The following is a 21,928-nucleotide window of genomic DNA, read 5'->3' on the forward strand; positions in this document are numbered from 1 at the left end:
TGACATCAAATTTGACTCTTCTTCTCTCCACATTTCCAGAAACAAAAATGTTGATTCTCCTTTGTTATGTCTACAATCCTTTTATCTTGCCTATCCCACTGTCGTCAATAGCACCCGTCCAAGTCTCTATCACATTCCCTACATAGCAGTGTCTAACTGTAGGTCCTCCCACTCATCCATCCCGCCACAATACACAATACTAGTTAAAAACCCCAATCACAATGTTAAATGGCTCCATACTGTGTACCAAATAATTCCAAATGCTTTAGCCTAATTTCCACATTAAGTCCACAATTTCTTTTTTTTTTTTTTTTTTTTTTTTTTAATTTTTTAGGAGTGATCTGGAATAAGGCAGGAATCTACCTGCACATTAAATTACATGTTAAAAGATCCAGTAGCTGGACTCTTGCATCCAAAATTTGTGTGCCTTGCCTGATCCTATTCAGCCCCATCTCAGTCCAATCCTCCCACTTTGTTCAGCTCTGGCTTTAACCCCTTGTCTCATCTTCTAATGGGCTCTGAGCCCCTTTGATGCCCTGGCTTGCAACTTCTCACCTGCCTCCTGAATCAGGCTGACTATTAGGGCTATAGAGCACTCTGATATGATCCTTCTTCCAAACTCAGTAGCCCGAATAGTGTCTAGAACAGGGTTCTTCTTTATTAATATGCAGAAGAATCAGATGGGGACTGTTAAGAATGTAAATTCCAGGACATCCTCCTTATTCAGGTCAGGGACGAAGCCAGCATCTAGAGTAGTGCTGTACAATAAAGTTTCTATGAAGATGGAAATGTACCATTTTTTTTGTTGTCCAATAGAGTAACCACTAAGTATATATGGCTACTGAGCACTTGAAATGTGGCTACTGTGACTGAGGAACTGAATACTTAATTTTGTTTTCTTTTGATTAGTTAAAATTTAAATAGTCACACGTGGCTACTGGCTACCATACAGGACAGTGGACATCCACAGTTTTAACAAGCATCCCAGTTGGTTCCAATGAACAACAGAGTTTAAGAACCACTTTAATATGGAGCCCAGCTGATCCTCACTCACTTACTGGTAGTAGGTAATCAACAAGTGTTTGTTGAATGGATGCATGGATGACCAAATGAATAAATGAATGAACCAAAGTACAATCCCCTTGAGAATTAACGGTTCTGTCTTCTCATTAAAGAAAAAAAAGTTGGAAGACTGGTCCAGATAAAAAGAGTCTACAAAGATGAAACAACCAAGTACAAGAAATTGATCGTAAAAGGACACTAGTTGAAAAATTAAAAAAGAAAAAAAGAAAAAAACTACAGAAGACATTTTGGGGACAATTGGGGAGATTTGAATATAGACAGCATGTTATATCATGTTAAGAAATGATTTTTATTTTTCTTAGGTGAGGGAATGTCATTGTATTACAAAGTTAAATGTTTTTATTGTTAGGAAATACATGCTCAAGTACTTAGGGATGAAGTGCCACGATATCAGCAACTTATTTTCAAGTGGTCCAGTAAAAAAATGTGTGTGTGTATGTGTGAATGAAGAAAGAGTAACAAAATGTTAACAATTCTTGAGACTAGGTAGAATATATTTGGGTATTCATTGATATATTCCTTCACCTTTTCCTTATATTTAAAAGTTTCCAAAAAAGTGTTGTGGGAAAATTCACCCACAATGAATTAGCCAAACCTAAAGTAAAATAATATAAAATTCTAGAAAACTGCATCATTCTGACTGTTGGGTGCTAACCTCCCCAAACCACCATAGTTCTAAAATTATGCTACAAATTCTCTAGACCAGGTATTATAAACTGGCAACCTACAGATCCTCTCTAGCCTGCATACATGTTTTTCTTAGCCTAAATAGTTTTTTTTAAGTTAAATTATTTGTAAACATTTAAAAATCAGAGGATTTTTATTCTGATGTATTATGAATAAAATATTTTGCATTACAATGAAATGTAAAAAAAATTATTTTATAATAGCAAGCATTTATAGCTCACTTCCTGTGAGATAAGCACTGTTATAAGAGTGTACATTAATTCACAACAATGTTCACAACAACACTATGAGATAGGAACTTTTATTACCCTTTCTTTACAGATGCACAAAGAGGTTAAATAACTTTCCCAAAGTCTCACAGCTACTGACATGTAGTACCAGGGTTGAAATCCAGGCAGTCTGGTTCCTAACCACTACACTATAAAACACTCACAAAAATCTGCCTCCCCAGTTTGTCTGGAAAAATCAGATCTGACAGCAATTCCCACATAGGCTGAACTGACCAGAGCCAAGTAGCTGCACTCCCCTGAAGGCAGGGTATCTTCTCATCTGCTTGCCAGAGTCCCCATGCAGTCTGCTTGTGGAGCAACTGGAGTTTTGACCCCAGCTCTAGCCATGATACAACTGAATATACCCAGGAGAATGGCAGATGACAGACATCTGTACACTGCCCAAGACCAAGCTGGATGTCAGATTGACCTGTGAGTGGACCCGAATCCCCAGTGGGAGAGAAGGCTAAAGGGTAACTTGGTCCAGATGGGACAGTACTGAATGCCTAGATAATTGTCAGTAGACAATGGAGAAAAGTAACAGGAAGCAGGGGGGAAAAAAAGCTACACATCCCATGATTAGTAAAGTGCCCCATCAGAGGGCAATGTGTGTCAGTGAAAAGAGCAAGGGACAGCATACCCTGGTCTTGATACCCAATTCTATCACTTAGCAGCCATGTGATCTTGGACAATTTACTTTAATTCTCCAAGCTTCAGTTACATTAACTCTAAAATGGAGGCAATGACACCTCCAGTATGTTGGAAGGAATTAAATGAGAGAGTACTGAAGACTTTTGGACTTCTGTTAATATAGATAGCCACAACATTTTTCTTATGAATAATTCATACTCGCATTTTCATATTTTCCCCTAGACTTAAGAAGCAAGAAGAAATTCGGAAGCTATGGTAAGTACCAGGTGCTTACGGGATCTTCACCTTTCAGAACTCCAGGCCTGGCTTCATTTAGCCTGTAGCCCAATCAGCTGGCAGATTTGTCCTTATTGTCTGATGATATTCTTTGCCTTTTAGCCAAACCAGAGATGCTGGAACAGAACCTGAAAGAAATTGAAGTGGAGTAGGGCAAAGCAGAGAGCTGAGAAAGATTTATGATCAAAGATTTTTAGTGTAACATAAAAAAATAGCAAAAAAAAAAAAAAAAAGCCAGTAGCAATATAAATGGCCAACAATTCTTTCATTCAGAAAAATCATTGAGTCCTACAGTGGTCCAGCCCTGTGCCAGGTGCTGGAGATGCAACTGCAAGCAGCACCAGACCTGACCTCTCTCCTCCCAACACACCGCCCTGGTAGTGGGTGGATAAATGAATGACAGCATACCCATATTCTGGAATGTTACACTGCTATTCAGAAGAAAGTTGGCAAAGAATAACTACTAAAACAGTCTAGTCTCATATCACAACAGCAAGTTAACAAACAGAAGGCAAAATTGTATTCATAGTCTTAAGTATGTAGTATAAATCCCCCACACGCAGAGCTCAAAAATAACAATTGTCAACATTGTAGTCCATTACATTCATTTTTTTCCCATTGTAAATTGTAAATGAGTATACATAGAATAAAGGATTGGAAAGTAAAGATTGTTGATAGCTGTTATTTTGGAGTTGTGAGGTTATGTGATTTTTGCTTTCTCCTCCATGATTTTCTGTATTTTCAAAGGTTCCTACAATAAGCATGTTTAAACAGGAAATAAGTCAATTAAAACAGTCTGTCCCACACGCAGAGCTTCTCTTCCAGCATCCATTTGTTTTCTCTTTTTTCCCTTACCCTTGGCCTCCAGGGTAGGGCACGCAGGCCTGCACCTGGGCAACACAAGCACTGTGAGGGATGCTTCAATCGCCACTGCCACATCCCCGTGGAGCCCGACGTCTCCTGCCTGGTGATAAACTGCCATTTGCTCTGCGGCGCTACCTTCCACATGTGCAAAGAGGCAGAGCATGAGCTCCTCTGCCCTTTAGAGCAGGTTCCGTGCCTCAACTCCGAATATGGCTGCCCACTTTCCATGTCCCGCCACAAGCTGGCCAAGCACCTGCAGGTGTGCCCCGCCAGTGTGGTCTGCTGCTCCATGGAGTGGAACCGCTGGCCAAACGTGGAGTCTAAAACAACCCTTTATGAAAATATAATGAAAGAGGCACCCAGTGAAGAGTGTTTGGACACTGCCCTGGCCCTCCAGGACCAGAAGGTCCTTTTCAGATCCTTGAAAATGGTAGAACTTTTCCCTGAAACCAGAGAGACCACTGAGGAGGAACTGGCTATGAATGGTGAAGCCACTTGGGAGGAAATGGGAGGAGCTGTGGGTGGAGCTGACGCCAGTTTGGCACCACATTGCTCTCTGTCAGTGACTAAGGGAGAGATGCCAGAGTTGAGTCAAGAAGAACGAGAGACATTAGCCAAAACCAAAGAAGGGATGGACCTGGTCAAATTTGGCAAGTGGGAAAATATGTTCAGCAAAGAGCACACAGCCTGTGCTTTAACAAATTCATCAGCGAGCTCTGAGGGCAAGAGCAGGGATGACCCAGGGAGAGAACAGATTTCCAGCATCAATAATGTGGTGGAAGGAGAGGGAGATGCCAAAGGGAAAGAACCACAGGAAAACCAGCAACAGCAGGACTTTCACACAATTATGGAAACAACAGGGCTTGCCCCCTGGCAGGATGGTGTTCTAGAAAGATTAAAAACAGCTGTGGATGTAAAGGACTATAATATGTATCTGGTGCACAATGGGCGGATGCTTATTCACTTTGGTCAGATGCCTGCTTGCACACCTAAAGAGAAAGACTTTGTTTATGGCAACCTCGAGGCTCAGGAAGTTAAGACTGTTTACACCTTCAAAGTACCTGTGAGCTACTGTGGAAAGCGGGCTCGAATTGGAGATGCCATGTTGAATTGTAGGCCAAGTGAACACAAAGCAATAGATACTTCAGATTTGGGCATCGCTGTGGAGGAATTGCCCAAATCAGATCTCATCAAGACCACCCTTCAGTGTGCTTTGGAAAGAGAACTCAAAGGTCATGTCATCTCTGAATCCAGGAGCATCGATGGGCTGTTCATGGATTTTGCCACACAGACATATAACTTTGAGCCAGAATATTTTCCCTCTGGGACTGTGCTGGCTGACCTGATAACTGCTGCCAGCCCCAGGGGGCTCCATGTGGAGCTCTACAGCGAGTGTGTGACCAGGAGACACAACAAGAGTAGCTCTGCCTTCACTTTCACTTGCAGCAAATTCTTCAGGAGGGATGAATTCCCCTTACACTTCAAGAATGTCCACACAGATATTCAGTCATGTCTCAACGGCTGGTTTCAGCAGCGATGCCCCTTAGCCTACTTGGGATGTACATTTATTCAAAACCATTTTCGTCCCCCAGGGCAAAAGGCAAAAGTGATCTATAGTCAGGAGCTCAAGACCTTTGCCATCAAGCCAGAGGTGGCTCCTGAGCTGAGTGAGGGAACGAAGAACAATCATCCCTCAGGCTGTGGAGGAAAAAGTAAAAATTCTCTAACCAGCCTGCCCCTGGAAGTTTTGCAGTACATTGCTGGGTTCTTGGACAGCATCAGCCTGTCCCAGCTTTCACAGGTGTCTGTGCTGATGAGGAATATCTGTGCCACTTTGTTACAAGAAAGAGGGATGGTCCTCCTGCAATGGAAGAAGACGTATTCCCATGGAGGCACCTCCTGGAGAGTCCAAAGAGAGGCAAGTAAACAATAATTCACTTATTCATTTGTTCAACAAATATTTAAAAGCCTTCTATTTACCAGGTATTGTACTTATTACTGGGCTAGTCATTGGGCATAAGATATGATCCCTGCTTTCAAGGAGGTCAGTTTAGTAGGGCATATAAACTCATACATAAATAATATAAACAGACTTTAAACATACAAATGGCATTACAGATGGTAGTACCTGTTTATGTGTTATGTGTATGTCCTGAATATCTTCTGCTTACTCACACCATCCATTGCCTACCTTCTCCACCCTGGTCTGACTCCCAGGAGGCTGATCTCTATGGACTGCATCGATGGGTTTCCTCACCCTTCAGCTAATCTAATGGGAGCTAATCTAATGGGAGATGAATGAGGCTGATATAACTAGTCTTCTGGCTTCCTCCCTACTGTAGGTAATACTGTGAACTGGCTACGTCCTTCCACTGAAGGTGGCTATCAGGTGGTTCTCTACACAATTCTCATTCTGGGTTCGGTACTCACCTCCTTCTACTTCCCTTTCAGGACCAGGGCGGTAACCTTCTCGACTGTTACTATCTCAAGGTACCTAAATATATCTTGTGGCTTTCCTGCCCACACAATTGTAAATCACTCCTTTTTAAAAATTCTTTCCAAATTACCCAATTTGAGTGTGCCATCTCTTTCCCGCCTGGACCCTGACTGATACAGTATACCAAAAAAATCTTCTCAGTGCCCTGTCAACTAGTTTTTTTATAACAGTTTTGGCTTTTGATAAAAGCATTTTGAAATTCTAAATGAATTTGGTCCACTGATTTCCTCTGGTTCAAATGCTTATTTGATTTTTTTCAAAAACTTTCCTGTATAAATAGTTTCTTCAGAAAAACCTTGTTCCTCTTCCCCAGTTGGGTCATGCTTGCTTATCCTTATTTTATTTTTTTATCAGTTTGTACCATTCAGAAGAGAGACACGTGATTTATAGTGCCCAAGGTACCCTTGGCATCCTTTCACATAATACATATGTTGGTGATCTGAACTATAAATTTATGATGTTCATTTAGGCCAATAATTCCACAATCTTACTTTGAATTGCTTCCCAATATGTGAGTATTTACCTACTGGCCTTGGGAAGTTATTTGCATTTGTTTTTTCATTTTTTTTTAAAGAATACATACTATATGATTCCATTTATATAATATTCTAGAAAATGTGGTATAATTTATGTGACAGAAAGCAGATCAATGGTTGCCTTGTGATGGTTGGAATGAATTATAAAGGTGCATGGGGAAACTTTTGAGGTCATGGTTATGTGTATTATTTTATTTGTGGCAATAGCTTTACAGATGTGCACATGAAAATTTATTAAATTGTGCATTTTAAATGTGTGCAATGAATTATAATTCACCAAATATGTAAAAAAAAAAAAAATCATTCCAAGAGTTTTGGCCTAAATAACTGGAGGAATGAAGTTACCATTACTGAGACAGGGAAGGCTTGCAGATATAAGTGTTACAATCAAAAGTAGAAATGGGGTTTTATCAGGATCACACAAGACTTAGTCTAGATATGTAGGTACAGTGTCAGAATTTGGATATAGGAGGAGGGAGATTATATTTCAGTGCTAAGATATTGTGATTGGAGAACTAGATGAAAATTTGGAAGGTTTCACTGTGACTGAAATTCCGAGGTTAACAATGTATTCCTTTGATTTAAGTCTATGGGTTCCTAAATCTGCCTCATCATTTGTTCTCAAGCCACATGTAAAAATCATTCATGGAGTTTTTTTCTCTTTCCTTTTCATTTCCTTTTCCTTTTCTTTTCCTCTCTTTCTTTCTTTCACATACAGTCTGGGCCCTACTACGGAAATTCTGAGGTGGGTCCTTGGCACCATTAGTTTAGTGTGTGTGTGTGTGTGTTTATCAGAGCAGTTGTAGGTTTACAGAAAAATCATGCAGAAAGTATATTTGCACCTATTTTTATTAGTTATGTATAAAACACCTTGAATATTTTCTATAATTTAGTCTCTGAGCAGTCTGCTTAAAAAAAATTATGGGAATCTCCTGATGTATCCATGCCTGTATCCTTGTGTAAAATAAACTGAGTGCCACCCAACCATCTGTTAGGAATACAGATGAATGAGACTAAGACCCTGCGCTCAGAAATCTTACAGTCTAGAACTCCCTGATATCTTCTGCTGTAAAATCAAAATCAAATAATCTAATTTCTTTTTTAACTTTATCAAAAAATTAAAACCAACAACAATTTAAAAAACCACACTTCAAACAAAACAAAACAAAGGAATAAGAAAAACAAATACCTAAAATAACTGCTTTGCTTCCAACATGTTCCTACCATACCCCAAGAAAATTAATAAATCTTATCCAAACAAAGGAATAAGAAAAAAAATCTGTTTTTAGTTACTTCTCCAGAAAAGTAGGTAGAAAGCCAGGAACTGCGTGGACTGGACACCACAGAACAATCTGACTTTGGGCATACTTCATACAACACTCATGAAAACGTCGAACTGCTGAGATGAGCGAAATCTGTAAGTTTTTGTGGCAAGGGGACCCACACCCCCTCCCTGCCAGGCTCAGTCCCGTGGGAGGAGGGGCTGTCAGCTCCGGGAAGGAGAAGGGAGAACTGCAGTGGCAGCCCTTATCAGAAACTCATTCTACTGATCCAAACTCCAACCATAGATAGACTGAGACCAGACACCAGAGAATCTGAGAGCAGCCAGCCCAGCAGAGAGGAAACAGGCATAGATAAAAACAACACGAAAAACTCCAAAATAAAAGCGGAGGATTTTTGGAGTCTTGGTGAACATAGAAAGGGGAAGGGCAGAGCTCAGGCCCTGAGGCTCATATGCAAATCCCGAAGAAAAGCTGATCTCTCTGCCCTGTGGACCTTTCCTTAATGGCCCTAATTGCTTTCTCTCTTAGAATTTCAATAACCCATTAGATCTCTGAGGAGGGCCCTTTTTTTTTTTTTATTTTTAATCCTTTTTTCTTTTTCTAAAACAATTACTCTAAGAAGCCCAATACAGAAAGCTTCAAAGACTTCCAATTTGCGCAGGTCAAGACAAGAGTAGAACTAAGAGAGCTCTGAGACAAAAGGCAATAATCCAGTGGCTGAGAAAATTCACTAAACACCACAATTTCCCAAGAAAAGGGGGGTGTCCGCTCACAGCCATCATCGTGGTGGACAGGAAACACTCCTGCCCGTCGCCAGCCCCATAGCCCAGAGCTGCCCCAAACAACCCAGTGTGACAGAAGTGCTTCAAGTAACAGGCACACACCACAAAACTGGGTGTGGACATTAGCCTTCCCTGCAACCTCAGCTGATTGTCCCAGAGTTGGTAAGGTGGAGCAGTGTGAATTAACAAAGCCCCATTCAGCCATCATTTCAGCAGACTGGAAGCCTCCCTACACAGCCCAGCAGCCCAGAACTGCCCTGGGGGGACGATACTCACCTGTGACATAGCACAGTCATCCCTCAACAGAGGACCAAGGGGTGCACAGGCTGGAAGAGGGGCCCACTTGCAAGTCTCAGGAGCCATATGCCAATACCAAGGACTTGTGGGTCAGTGGCAGAGACAAACTGTGGCAGGACTGAACTGAAGGATTAAACTATTGCAGCAGCTTTAAAACTCCAGGATCACCAGGGAGATTTGATTGTTAGAGCCACCCCCCCTCCCTGACTGCCCAGAAACACGCCCCATATACAGGGCAGGCAATGCCAACTACACACGCAAGCTTGGTACACCAATTGGACCCCACAAGACTCACTCCCCCACTCACCAAAAAGGCTAAGCAGGGGAGAACTGGCTTGTGGAGAACAGGTGGCTCGTGGACACCACCTGCTGGTTAGTTAGAGAAAGTGTACTCCACGAAGCTGTAGATCTGAGATATTAGAGATAAGGACTTCAATTGGTCTGCAAATCCTAAAAGAACCCTATCAAGTTCAGCAAATGCCAAGAGGCCAAAAACAACAGAAAATTATAAAGCATATGAAAAAACCAGACGATATGGATAACCCAAGCCCAAGCACCCAAATCTAAAGCTCAGAAGAGACACAGCACCTAAAGCAGCTACTCAAAGAACTAAAGATGAACAATGAGACCATAGTACGGGATACAAAGGATATCAAGAAGACCCTAGAAGAGCATAAAGAAGACATTGCAAGACTAAATAAAAAAATAGATGATCTTATGGAAATTAAAGAAACTGTTGACCAAATTAAAAAGATTCTGGACACTCATAGTACAAGACTAGAGGAAGCTGATCAACAAATCAGTGACCTGGAAGATGACAGAATGGAAAATGAAAGCATAAAAGAAAGAATGGGGAAAAAATGGAAAAAATCAAAACGGACCTCAGGGATATGATAGATAATATAAAACGTCCTAATATAAGACTCATTGGTGTTCCAGAAGGGGAAGAAAAGGGTAAAGGTCTAGGAAGAGTCTTCAAAGAAATTGTTGGGGAAAACTTCCCAAATCTTCTAAACAACATAAATACACAAATCATAAATGCTCAGTGAACTCCAAATAGAATAAATCCAAATAAATCCACTCCGAGACATATTCTGATCACACTGTCAAACACAGAAGAGAAGGAGCAAGTTCTGAAAGCAGCAAGAGAAAAGCAATTCACCACATACAAAGGAAACAGCGTAAGACTAAGTAGTGACTACGCAGCAGCCACCATGGAGGCAAGAAGGCAGTGGCACGATATATTTAAAATTCTGAGTGAGAAAAATTTCCAGCCAAGAATACTTTATCCAGCAAAGCTCTCCTTCAAATTTAAGGGAGAGCTTAAATTTTTCACAGACAAACAAATGCTGAGAGAATTTGCTAACAAGAGACCTGCCCTACTGGAGATACTAAAGGGAGCCCTACAGACAGAGAAACAAAGAAAGGACAGAGAGGCTTGGAGAAAGGTTCAGTACTAAAGAGATTCGGTATGGGTACAATTAAGGATATTAATAGAGAGGGGGGAAAATATGACAAACGTAAACCAAAGGATAAGATGGCTGATTCAAGAAATGCCTTCATGGTTATAACGTTGAATGTAAATGGATTAAACTCTCCAATTAAAAGATATAGATACTGAGAATGGATCAAAAAAAATGAACCATCAATATGTTGCAGACAAGAGACTCATTTTAGACACAGGGACACAAAGAAACTGAAAGTGAAAGGATGGAAAAAAATATTTCATGCAAGCTACAGCCAAAAGAAAGCAAGTGTAGCAATATTAATCTCAGATAAAATAGACTTTAAATGCAGGGATGTTTTGAGAGACAAAGAAGGCCACTACATACTAATAAAAGGGGCAATTCAACAAGAAGAAATAACAATCGTAAATGTCTATGCACCCAATCAAGGTGCCACAAAATACATGAGAGAAACACTGGCAAAACTAAAGGAAGCAATTGATGTTTCCACAATAATTGTGGGAGACTTCAACACATCACTCTCTCCTATAGATAGATCAACCAGACAGAAGACCAATAAGGAAATTGAAAACCTAAACAATCTGATAAATGAATTAGATTTAACAGACGTATACAGGACATTACATCCTAAATCACCAGGATACACATACTTTTCTAGTGCTCACAGAACTTTCTCCAGAATACACCATATGCTGGGACATAAAACAAGCCTCAATAAATTTAAAAAGTTTGAAATTATTCAAAGCACATTCTCTGACCACAATGGAATACAATTAGAAGTCAATAACCATCAGAGACTTAGAAAATTCACAAATACCTGGAGGTTAAACAACGCACTCCTAAACAATCAGTGGGTTAAAGAAGAAATAGCAAGAGAAATTGCTAAATATATAGAGACGAATGAAAATGAGAACACAACATACCAAAACCTACGGGATGCAGCAAAAGCAGTGCTAAGGGGGAAATTTATAGCACTAAATGCATATATTAAAAAGGAAGAAAGAGCCAAAATCAAAGAACTAATGGATCAACTGAAGAAGCTAGAAAATGAACAGCAAACCAATCCTAAACCAAGTAGAAGAAAAGAAATAACAAGGATTAAAGCAGAAATAAATGACATAGAGAACAAAAAAACAATAGAGAGGATAAATATCACCAGAAGTTGGTTCTTTGAGAAGATCAACAAGATTGACAAGCCCCTAGCTAGACTGACAAAACCAAAAAGAGAGAAGACCCATATAAACAAAATAATGAATGAAAAAGTTGACATAACTGCAGATCCTCAAGAAATTAAAAAAATTATAAGAGGATACTATGAACAACTGTACGGCAACAAACTGGATAATGTAGAGGAAATGGACAATTTCCTGGAAACATATGAACAACCTAGACTGACCAGAGAAGAAACAGAAGACCTCAATCAACCCATCACAAGCAAAGAGATCCAATCAGTCATCAAAAATCTTCCCACAAATAAATGCCCAGGGCCAGATGGCTTCACAGGGGAATTCTACCAAACTTTCCAGAAAGAACTGACACCAATCTTACTCAAACTCTTTCAAAACATTGAAGAAAATGGAACACTACCTGATTCATTTTATGAAGCTAACATCAATCTAATACCAAAACCAGGCAAAGATGCTACAAAAAAGGAAAACTACCGGCCAATCTCCCTAATGAATATAGATGCAAAAATTCTCAACAAAATACTTGCAAATTGAATCCAAAGACACATTAAAAAATCATACACCATGACCAAGTGGGGTTCATTCCAGGCATGCAAGGATGGTTCAACATAAGAAAATCAATCAATGTATTACAACACATTAAAAATTTGAAAGGGAAAAATCAATTGATCATCTCAATAGATGCTGAAAAAGCATTTGACAAAATCCAACATCCGTTTTTGATAAAAACACTTCAAAAGGTAGGAATTGAAGGAAACTTGCTCAATATGATAAAAAGCATATATGAAAAACCCACAGCCAGCATAGTACTCAATTGTGAGAGACTGAAAGCCTTCCCTCTAAGATCAGGAACAAGACAAGGATGCCCGCTGTCACCACTGTTATTCAACATTGTGCTGGAAGTGCTAGCCAGGGCAATCCGGCAAGACAAAGAAATAAAAGGCATCCAAATTGGAAAAGAAGAAGTAAAACTGTCATTGTTTGTAGATGATATGATCTTATATCTGGAAAACCCTGAGAAATCAACGATACAGCTACTAGAGCTGATAAACAAATTTAGCAAATTAGCGGGATACAAGATGAATGCACATAAGTCAGTCATGTTTCTATATGCTAGAAATGAACAAACTGAAGAGACACTCAAGAAAAAGATACCATTTTCAATAGCAACTAAAAAAATCAAATACCTAGGAATAAACTTAACCAAAGATGTAAAAGACCTATACAAAGAAAACTACACAACTCTACTAAAAGAAATAGAAGGGGACCTTAAAAGATGGAAAAATATTCCATGTTCATGGATAGGAAGGCTAAATGTCATTGAGATGTCAATTCTACCCAAACTCATCTACAGATTCAATGCAATCCCAATCAAAATTCCAACAACCTACTTTGCAGACTTGGAAAAGCTAGTTATCAAATTTATTTGGAAAGGGAAGATGCCTCGAATTGCTCAAGACACTTTAAAAAAGAAAAACGAAGTGGGAGGACTTACACTCCCTGACTTTGAAGCTTATTATAAAGCCACAGTTGTCAAAACAGCATGGTACTGGCACAAAGATAGACGTATAGATCAATGGAATTGAATTGAGAATTCGGAGATAGACCCTCAGATCTATGGCCGACTGATCTTTTTTTTTTTTTTTAAGCCAACAGAGTTTTTTTTTTATTATTATTACTTAGAAAAATTGTAGGTTTACAGAAAAGTCAAGCACAAAATTCAGAGTTCCCATATACCATTGTATTATTAACACTTTGCCTTGGTGTGGTATATTTCTTACAATTGATGAAAGAACATTTTTATAATTGTATAGTCCATGGTTTACATTAGGGTTCACTGTTTGTATTGTACAGTCCTATGATTGTTGCTTTTTTTTTTTTTAATTTAATCTGATAATGTAATATACAACCTAAAATTTCTCATGACCACATTCAAATATATAATTCAGTACTGTCAATTACATTCACAGTGTTGTTGAAGCCAACAAGTTTTGGAGTAGTTTATTACACAGCAATAGATAACTAATACAGAGTGGACTGTGACAAGTTTGAAGGGCTGTGTGGTCCAGTTGCTTATGGTAGCTGTTGGAATTCTGAGAATGAGGTACTAGCTGGAGATAGAGATTTCAGGGCTGGCTGAGGGTTGAGTTAACTAGATTGCTCAGGGGAAAAGGGTAGAAAGAGAAGAGAAGGGAAGAGAAAGAGAAAAGGAATAGGAAGACAAGAGAAGGAGAACAGGATGTAGAGGAGAAAATAAAGAGGACGGAAAGGTAGGAAAGGAGGCAGAAGAAATGGGAAGAGACAGAAACAGGAAGAAGAGGAGACTTGGGGACTGAGGACGGAAACTCAGGATGTGGAGAACTGGAAAGTAAAGATCTGAAATTTACCTTTTACAATGCACTGGTCTGTATCTATTGTTATGCTTAATTCTTACAATTACTCAGTGTGGAGGGTCTTAATATGATTACTGCCATTTACAGATGAGAAAGCAGAGTAAAGTAACCTAATTAAGCAAGGTCAAGTAGACAGTCAGTGGCGGAGCCAGGCTTCAAATCCAAGTTTGTCTGATTCCAGATCCAGGGCTCTTAGCCACTGGGCTGCATGCAGTACCTACTAATGTACTTTCTTTGTTAGGCATTGGCTCCCTTATTAGTGCGGATTGGGTTTGGTTACACATACTGAAAAAAGAATATAACAGTGGCTTAAATAAAATAGATTTAAGTTCCTCCATCAGTCAGACATTTGGAGGAGGCATTCAAGGGCTAGCATCATCCCTTGGATAGAGGCTTCATTGTGTCATCAGGGGCCCAGGCTCTCAACTTCTGCCTCGCTATCCCAGTGTATGACCTCCATTCTCCAGCCATCAACTGCAGGCTAGGAAGAGGAGAAAAGAGGCAAAAGGAACCTGTCTTAACTACGCTAGCTCCCTTTAAGCAGGATACTTAGAAGTCCCTTACAATACTTCTATGTACATTACAAAGTACAGAACTTAATCACATGGCTGAACTTCAAGAAGGGCTGGGATATGATATTTTTTTCTAAGCTGCAAGGTATTCAGTTAAAAAACCAAGATCCTGATACCAAGAGGAAAGGATGATGGGGAAGACAACTAGCTGTCTCTACCAGTTTCCCTGTTTGCTTTTCTCCCCCTTACTCTTCTCACCTATGGGAGCTCCTGCTATGTGCCAGGTATAGTGCTAGGCTATTCTTATTGCCTTCCAACCATCCATCCAGCCAGCCAGCCAGCCAGCCAACCAGCCAGCCAGTCATTCTTTAAGTATTTATACTGCCATTTCAACTGGGTATGTGCTTTGCCACAAGTAACAGAAAGCACAACTAACAGGAACTTAAAAATAGGAATTAATTTTTTTTTCACATAGCTAGAAATTCAGGGGTAGGAAATTGCTGGTTTGATTCAGATGTTCAGATTTCCAATAATGTCTAGAGGCACCCAGGCTCTATCTTCTGCTCCACTTGCAGTGTTTATTTTTTTAATAAAAAATATTTTAATTAAAAAATTGTAAATAAAAACTATACTTTTACATTTCCAGAAAAATTGCAAAGATAGTGGAAAAGTCCCCTACATCCCACACCATTTCCCCTATTATCAACATCTTACCTTAGTATGTGCACCGGTTTGGACGTATTATGTCCTCCAAAATGCCATGTTCTTTGATTCAGCTTTGTGGAGGCAGATGTATTAGTGTTGATTAGGTTGGAACCTATAGGTTCAGTGTTTCCATGGAGATGTGACTCAGTCAACTATGGGCAAGACCTTTCATTGGATTGTTTCCATGGAGGTGTTGCCCCACCCATTCAGTGTGGGTATTTACTGGATCACTGGAGTTCTTTTTTTTTTTTTTTTAATCTTCATTTTATTGAGATATATTCACATACCACGCAGTCATACAAAACAAATCGCACTTTCGATTGTTCACAGTACCATTATATAGTTGTACATTCATCAAATCAATCCCTGACACCTTCATTAGCACACACAAAAAAATAACAAGAATAATAATTACAGTGAAAAAGAGCAATTGAAGTAAAAAAGAACACTGGGTACCTTTGCCTGTTTGTTTCCTTCCCCTATTTTTCTACTCATCCATCCATAAACTAGACAAAGTGGAGTGTGGTCCTTATGGCTTTCCCAATCCCATTGTCACCCCTCACAAGCTACATTTTTATACAACTGTCTTCGAGATTCATGGGTTCTGGGTTGTAGTTTGATAGTTTCAGGTATCCACCACCAGCTACCCCAATTCTTTACAACCTAAAAAGGGTTGTCTAAAGTGTGCATAAGAGTGCCCACCAGAGTGACCTCTCGGCTCCTTTTGGAATCTCTCTGCCACTGAAGCTTATTTCATTTCCTTTCACATCCCCCTTTTGGTCAAGAAGATGTTCTCCGTCCCACGATGCCAGGACTACATTCTTCCCCAGGAGTCATATTCCACGTTGCCAGGGAGATTCACTCCCCTGGGTGTCTGATTCCACGTAGAGGGGAGGGCAGTGATTTCACCTTTCAAGTTGGCTAAGCTAGAGAGAGAGGGCCACATCTGAGCAACAAAGAGGCATTCAGGAGGAGGCTCTTAGGCACAATTACAGGGAGGCCTAGCCTCTCCTTTGCAGCAACCATCTTCCCAAGGGTAAAACCTATGGTAGAGGGCTCAACCCATCAAACCACCAGTCCCCTATATCTGTGGTCATGTTAGCAACCATTGAGGTGGGGTAGGCAAGTACCCCTGCATTCTCCACAGGCTCCTCAAGGGGGCACTACATCTTTTTTTCCTTGTTTTACTTTTTTTTTTTTTTTAACTTTAACTTCTTTTTTAAATCAACTGTATGAAAAAAAAGTTAAAAAGAAAACAAACATACAATAAAAGAACATTTTAAAGAGACCATAACAAGGGAGTAAGAAAAAGACAACTAACCTAAGATAACTGCTTAACTTCCCACATGTTCCTACTTTACCCCAAGAAAGTTACCTAATATAGCAACATTTCTGTGAACTTGTTCCTACTATATCCATCAGAAATTAACAGACCATAGTCATTCCTGGGCATCCCCAGAACGTTAAATAGCTTATCTGCTCTACTTGGATTATTGTTCCCCCTTCCTTAATTGCTCTCTATTGCTAGTTCCCCTACATTCTACATTATAAACCATTTGTTTTACATTTTTCAAAGTTCACATTAGTGGTAGCATATGATATTTCTCTTTTTGTGCCTGGCTTATTTCGCTCAGCATTATGTCTTCAAGGTTCATCCATGTTGTCATATGTTTCAAGAGATCGTTCCTTCTTACTGCCACGTAGTATTCCATCGTGTGTATATACCACATTTTATTTATCCACTCATCTGTTGAAGGACATTTGGGTTGTTTCCATCTCTTGGCAATTGTGAATAATGCTGCTATGAACATTGGCGTGCAGATATCTGTTCGTGTCACTGCTCCGACCTTCTGGGTATATACCGAGAAGTGCAATCGCTGGATCAAACGGTAACTCTATATCTAGTTTTCTAAGGAACTGCTAGACTGACTTCCAGAGTGGCTGAACCATTATACAGTCCCACCAACAATGAATAAGAGTTCCAATTTCTCCACATCCCCTCCAGCATTTGTAGTTTCCCGTTTGTTTAATGGCAGCCATTCTAACCAGTGTTAGATGGTATCTCATTGTGGTCTTAATTTGCGTCTCTCTAATAGCTAGTGAAGCTGAACATTTTTTCATGTGTTTCTTGGCCATTTGTATTTCCTCTTCAGAGAACTGTCTTTTCATATCCTTTGCCCATTTTATAATTGGGCTGTCTGTACTACTGTCATTGAGTTGTAGGATTTCTTTATATATGCAAGATATCAGTCTTTTGTCAGATACATGGTTTCCAAAAATTTTTTCCCATTGAGTTGGCTGCCTCTTTACTGTTTTGAGAAATTCCTTTGAGGTGCAGAAACTTTTAAGCTTGAGGAGTTCCCATTTATCTATTTTTTCTTTTGTTGCTTGTACTTTGGTTGTAAAGTCTAGGAAGTGGCCGCCTAATACAAGGACTTGAGGAAGTTTTCCTACATTATCTTCTAGGAGTTTTATGGTACTTTCTTTTATATTGAGATCTTTCGTCCATTTTGAGTTAATTTTTGTGTAGGGGGTGAGATAGGGGTCCTCTTTCATTCTTTTGGATATGGATATCCAACTCTCCCAGCCCCATTTGTTGAAAAGACCATTATGACCCAGTTCAGTGACTTTGGGGGCCTTATCAAAGATCAGTCGGCCATAGATCTGAGGGTCTATCTCTGAATTCTCAATTCGATTCCATTGATCTATATGTCTATCTTTGTGCCAGTACCATGCTGTTTTGGCAACTGTGGCTTTATAATAATCTTCAAAGTCAGGGAGTGTAAGTCCTCCCACTTTGTTTTTCTTTTTTTGAGTGTCTTTAGCAATTCGAGGCATCTTCCCTTTCCAAATAAATTTGATAACTAGCTTTTCCAAGTCTGCAAAGTAGGTTGTTGGAATTTTGATTGGGATTGCATTGAATCTGTAGATGAGTTTGCGTAGAATTGACATCTTAATGACATTTAGTCTTCCTATCCATGAACATGGAATATTTTTCCATCTTTTAAGGTCCCCTTCTATTTCTTTTAGTAGAGTTATGTAGTTTTCTTTGTATAGGTCTTTTACATCTTTGGTTAAGTTTATTCCTAGGTACTTGATTTTTTTAGTTGCTATTGAAAATGGTATCATTTTCTTGAGTGTCTCTTCAGTTTGTTCATTTCTAGCATATAGAAACATGACTGACTTATGTGCATTAATCTTGTATCCTGCTACTTTGCTAAATTTGTTTATTAGCTCTAGTAGCTGTATCGTCGATTTCTCAGGGTTTTCTAGATATAAGATCATATCATCTGCAAACAATGACAGTTTTACTTCTTCTTTTCCAATTTGGATGCCTTTTATTTCTTTGTCTTGCCGGATTGCCCTGGCTAGCACTTCCAGCACAATGTTGAATAACAGTGGTGACAGCAGGCATCCTTGTCTTGTTCCTGATCTTAGAGGGAAGGCTTTCAGTCTCTGACAATTGAGTACTATGCTGGCTGTGGGTTTTTCATATATGCTCTTTATCATGTTGAGGAAGTTTCCTTCAATTCCTACCTTTTGAAGTGTTTTTATCAAAAACGGATGTTGGATTTTGTCAAATGCTTTTTCAGCATCTATTGAGATGATCATTTGATTTTTCCCTTTTGACTTCTTAATGTGTTGTAATACATTGATTGATTTTCTTATGTTGAACCATCCTTGCATGCCTGGAATGAACCCCACTTGGTCATGGTGTATGATTTTTTTAATGTGTCTTTGGATTCGATTTGCAAGTATTTTGTTGAGGATTTTTGCATCTATATTCATTAGGGAGATTGGCCGGTAGTTTTCCTTTTTTGTAGCATCTTTGTCTGTTTTTGGTATTAGATTGATGTTAGCTTCATAAAATGAGTCAGGTAGTGTTCCATTTTCTTCAATATTTTGAAAGAGTTTGAGTAAGATTGGTGTCAGTTCTTTCTGGAAAGTTTGGTAGAATTCCCCTGTGAAGCCATCTGGCCCTGGGCATTTATTTGTGGGAAGATTTTTGATGACTGATTGGATCTCTTTGCTTGTGATGGGTTGGTTGAGTTCTTCTATTTCTTCTCTGGTCAGTCTAGGTTGTTCATATGTTTCTAGGAAATTGTCCATTTCCTCTACATTATCCAGTTTGTTGCCATGCAGTTGTTCATAGTATCCTCTTATAATTTTTTTAATTTCTTGAGGATCTGCAGTTATGTCAACTTTTTCATTCATTATTTTGTTTATATGGGTCTTCTCTCTTTTTGGTTTTGTCAGTCTAGCTAGGGGCTTGTCAATCTTGTTGATCTTCTCAAAGAACCAACTTCTGGTGATATCTATCCTCTCTATTGTTTTTTTTGTTCTCTATGTCATTTATTTCTGCTTTAATCCTTGTTATTTCTTTTTTTCTACTTGGTTTAGGATTGGTTTGCTGTTCATTTTCTAGCTTCTTCAGTTGATCCATTAGTTCTTTGATTTTGGCTCTTTCTTCCTTTTTAATATATGCGTTTAGTGCTATAAATTTCCCCCTTAGCACTGCTTTTGCTGCATCCCATATGTTTTGGTATGTTGTGTTCTCATTTTCATTCGTCTCTATATATTTAGCAATTTCTCTTGCTATTTATTCATTAACCCACTGATTGTTTAGGAGTGTGTTGTTTAACCTCCAGGTATTTGTGAATTTTCTAAGTCTCTGATGGTTATTGACTTCTAATTGTATTCCATTGTGGTCAGAGAATGTGCTTTGAATAATTTCAATCTTTTTAAATTTATTGAGGCTTGTTTTATGTCCCAGCATATGATGTATTCTGGGGAAAGTTCCATGAGCACTAGAAAAGTATGTGTATCCTGGTGATTTGGGATGTAATGTCCTGTATATGTCTGTTAAATCCAATTCATTTATCAGATTGTTTAGGTTTTCAATTTCTTTATTGGTCTTCTGTCTGGTTGATCTATCTATGGGAGAGAGTGATGTGTTGAAATCTCCCACAATTATTGTGGAAACATCAATTGCTTCCTTTAGTTTTGCCAGTGTTTCTCTCATGTATTTTGTGGCACCTTGATTGGGTTCATAGACATTTACGATTGTTATTTCTTCTTGTTGAATTGCCCCTTTTATTAGTATGTAGTGGCCTTCTTTGTCTCTCAAAACATCCCTGCATTTAATGTCTATTTTATCTGAGATTAATATTGCTACACCTGCTTTCTTTTGGCTGCAGCTTGCATGAAATATTTTTTTCCATCCTTTCACTTTCAGTTTCTTTGTGTCCCTGTGCGTAAGATGAGTCTCTTGTATGCAACATATTGATGGTTCACTTTTTTTCATCCACTCTGCGAATCTATATCTTTTAATTGGGGAGTTTAATCCATTTACATTCAACGTTATAACCGTGAAGGCATTTCTTGAATCAGCCATCTTATCCTTTGGTTTATGTTTGTCATATTTTTCCCCTCTCTCTATTAATATCCTTTATTGTATCCATACCAAATCTCTTTAGTACTGAACCTTTCTCCAAGTCTGTCTGTCCTTTCTTTGTTTCTCTGTCTGTAGGGCTCCCTTTAGTATCTCCAGCAGGGCAGGTCTCTTGTTAGAAAATTCTCTCAGCATTTGTTTGTCTGTGAAAAAGTTAAGCTCTCCCTCAAATTTGAAGGAGAGCTTTACTGGATAAAGTATTCTTGGTTGGAAATTTTTCTCACTCAGAATTTTAAATATATTGTGCCACTGCCTTCTCGCCTCCATGATGGCTGCTGAGTAGTCATTACTTAGTCTTATGCTGTTTCCTTTGCATGTGGTGAATTGCTTTTCTCTTGCTGCTTTCAGAACTTGCTCCTTCTGTGTTTTATGTCTCGGAGTGGGTTTATTTGGATTTATTGTATTTGGAGTTCGCTGAGCATTTATGATTTGTGTATTTATGTTGTTTAGAAGATTTGGGAAGTTTTCCCCAACAATTTCTTTGAATACTCTTCCTAGACCTTTACCCTTTTCTTCCCCTTCTGGGACACCAATGAGTCTTATATTTGGACGTTTCATATTATCTATCATATCCCTGAGGTCCATTTTGATTTTTTCAATTTTTTTCCCCATTCTCTCTTTTATGCTTTCACTTTCCATTCTGTCATCTTCCAGGTCACTGATTCGTTGTTCAACTTCCTCTAGTCTTGTACTATGAGTGTCCAGAATCTTTTTAATTTGTTCAACATTTTCTTTAATTTCCATAAGATCATCCATTTTTTTATTTAGTCTTGCAATGTCTTCTTTATGCTCTTCTAGGGTCTTCTTGATATCCTTTGTAACCCGTACTATTGTCTCATTGTTCATCTTTAGTTCTTTGAGTAGCTGCTCTAGGTGCTGTGTCTCTTCTGAGCTTTAGATTTGGGTGCTTGGGCTTGGGTTATCCATATCGTCTGGTTTTTTCATATGCTTTATAATTTTCTGTTGTTTTTGGCCTCGTTGCATTTGC

At 39.0% G+C, this 21,928-nt stretch overlaps 1 protein-coding gene across 1 annotated transcript in view; it reads left to right on the plus strand.

Annotated features, from left to right (window-relative positions):
- The first annotated feature begins 2,898 nt into the window (after positions 1-2,898).
- FBXO40 (F-box protein 40) overlaps positions 2,899-21,928 on the plus strand; it is a 31,881-nt gene continuing 12,851 nt past the window's right edge. Inside the window, exons 1-2 of the mRNA XM_037836497.1 lie at positions 2,899-2,945; positions 3,835-5,748. Of these exons, the coding sequence (XP_037692425.1) occupies positions 2,943-2,945; positions 3,835-5,748 (1,917 nt within the window). The 5' untranslated portion in view covers positions 2,899-2,942. The remainder of the gene's footprint in view (positions 2,946-3,834; positions 5,749-21,928) is intronic.

Source organism: Choloepus didactylus, chromosome 1 (genome assembly GCF_015220235.1).
Source record: "Choloepus didactylus isolate mChoDid1 chromosome 1, mChoDid1.pri, whole genome shotgun sequence".
Classification (NCBI taxonomy): domain Eukaryota; kingdom Metazoa; phylum Chordata; class Mammalia; order Pilosa; family Megalonychidae; genus Choloepus; species Choloepus didactylus.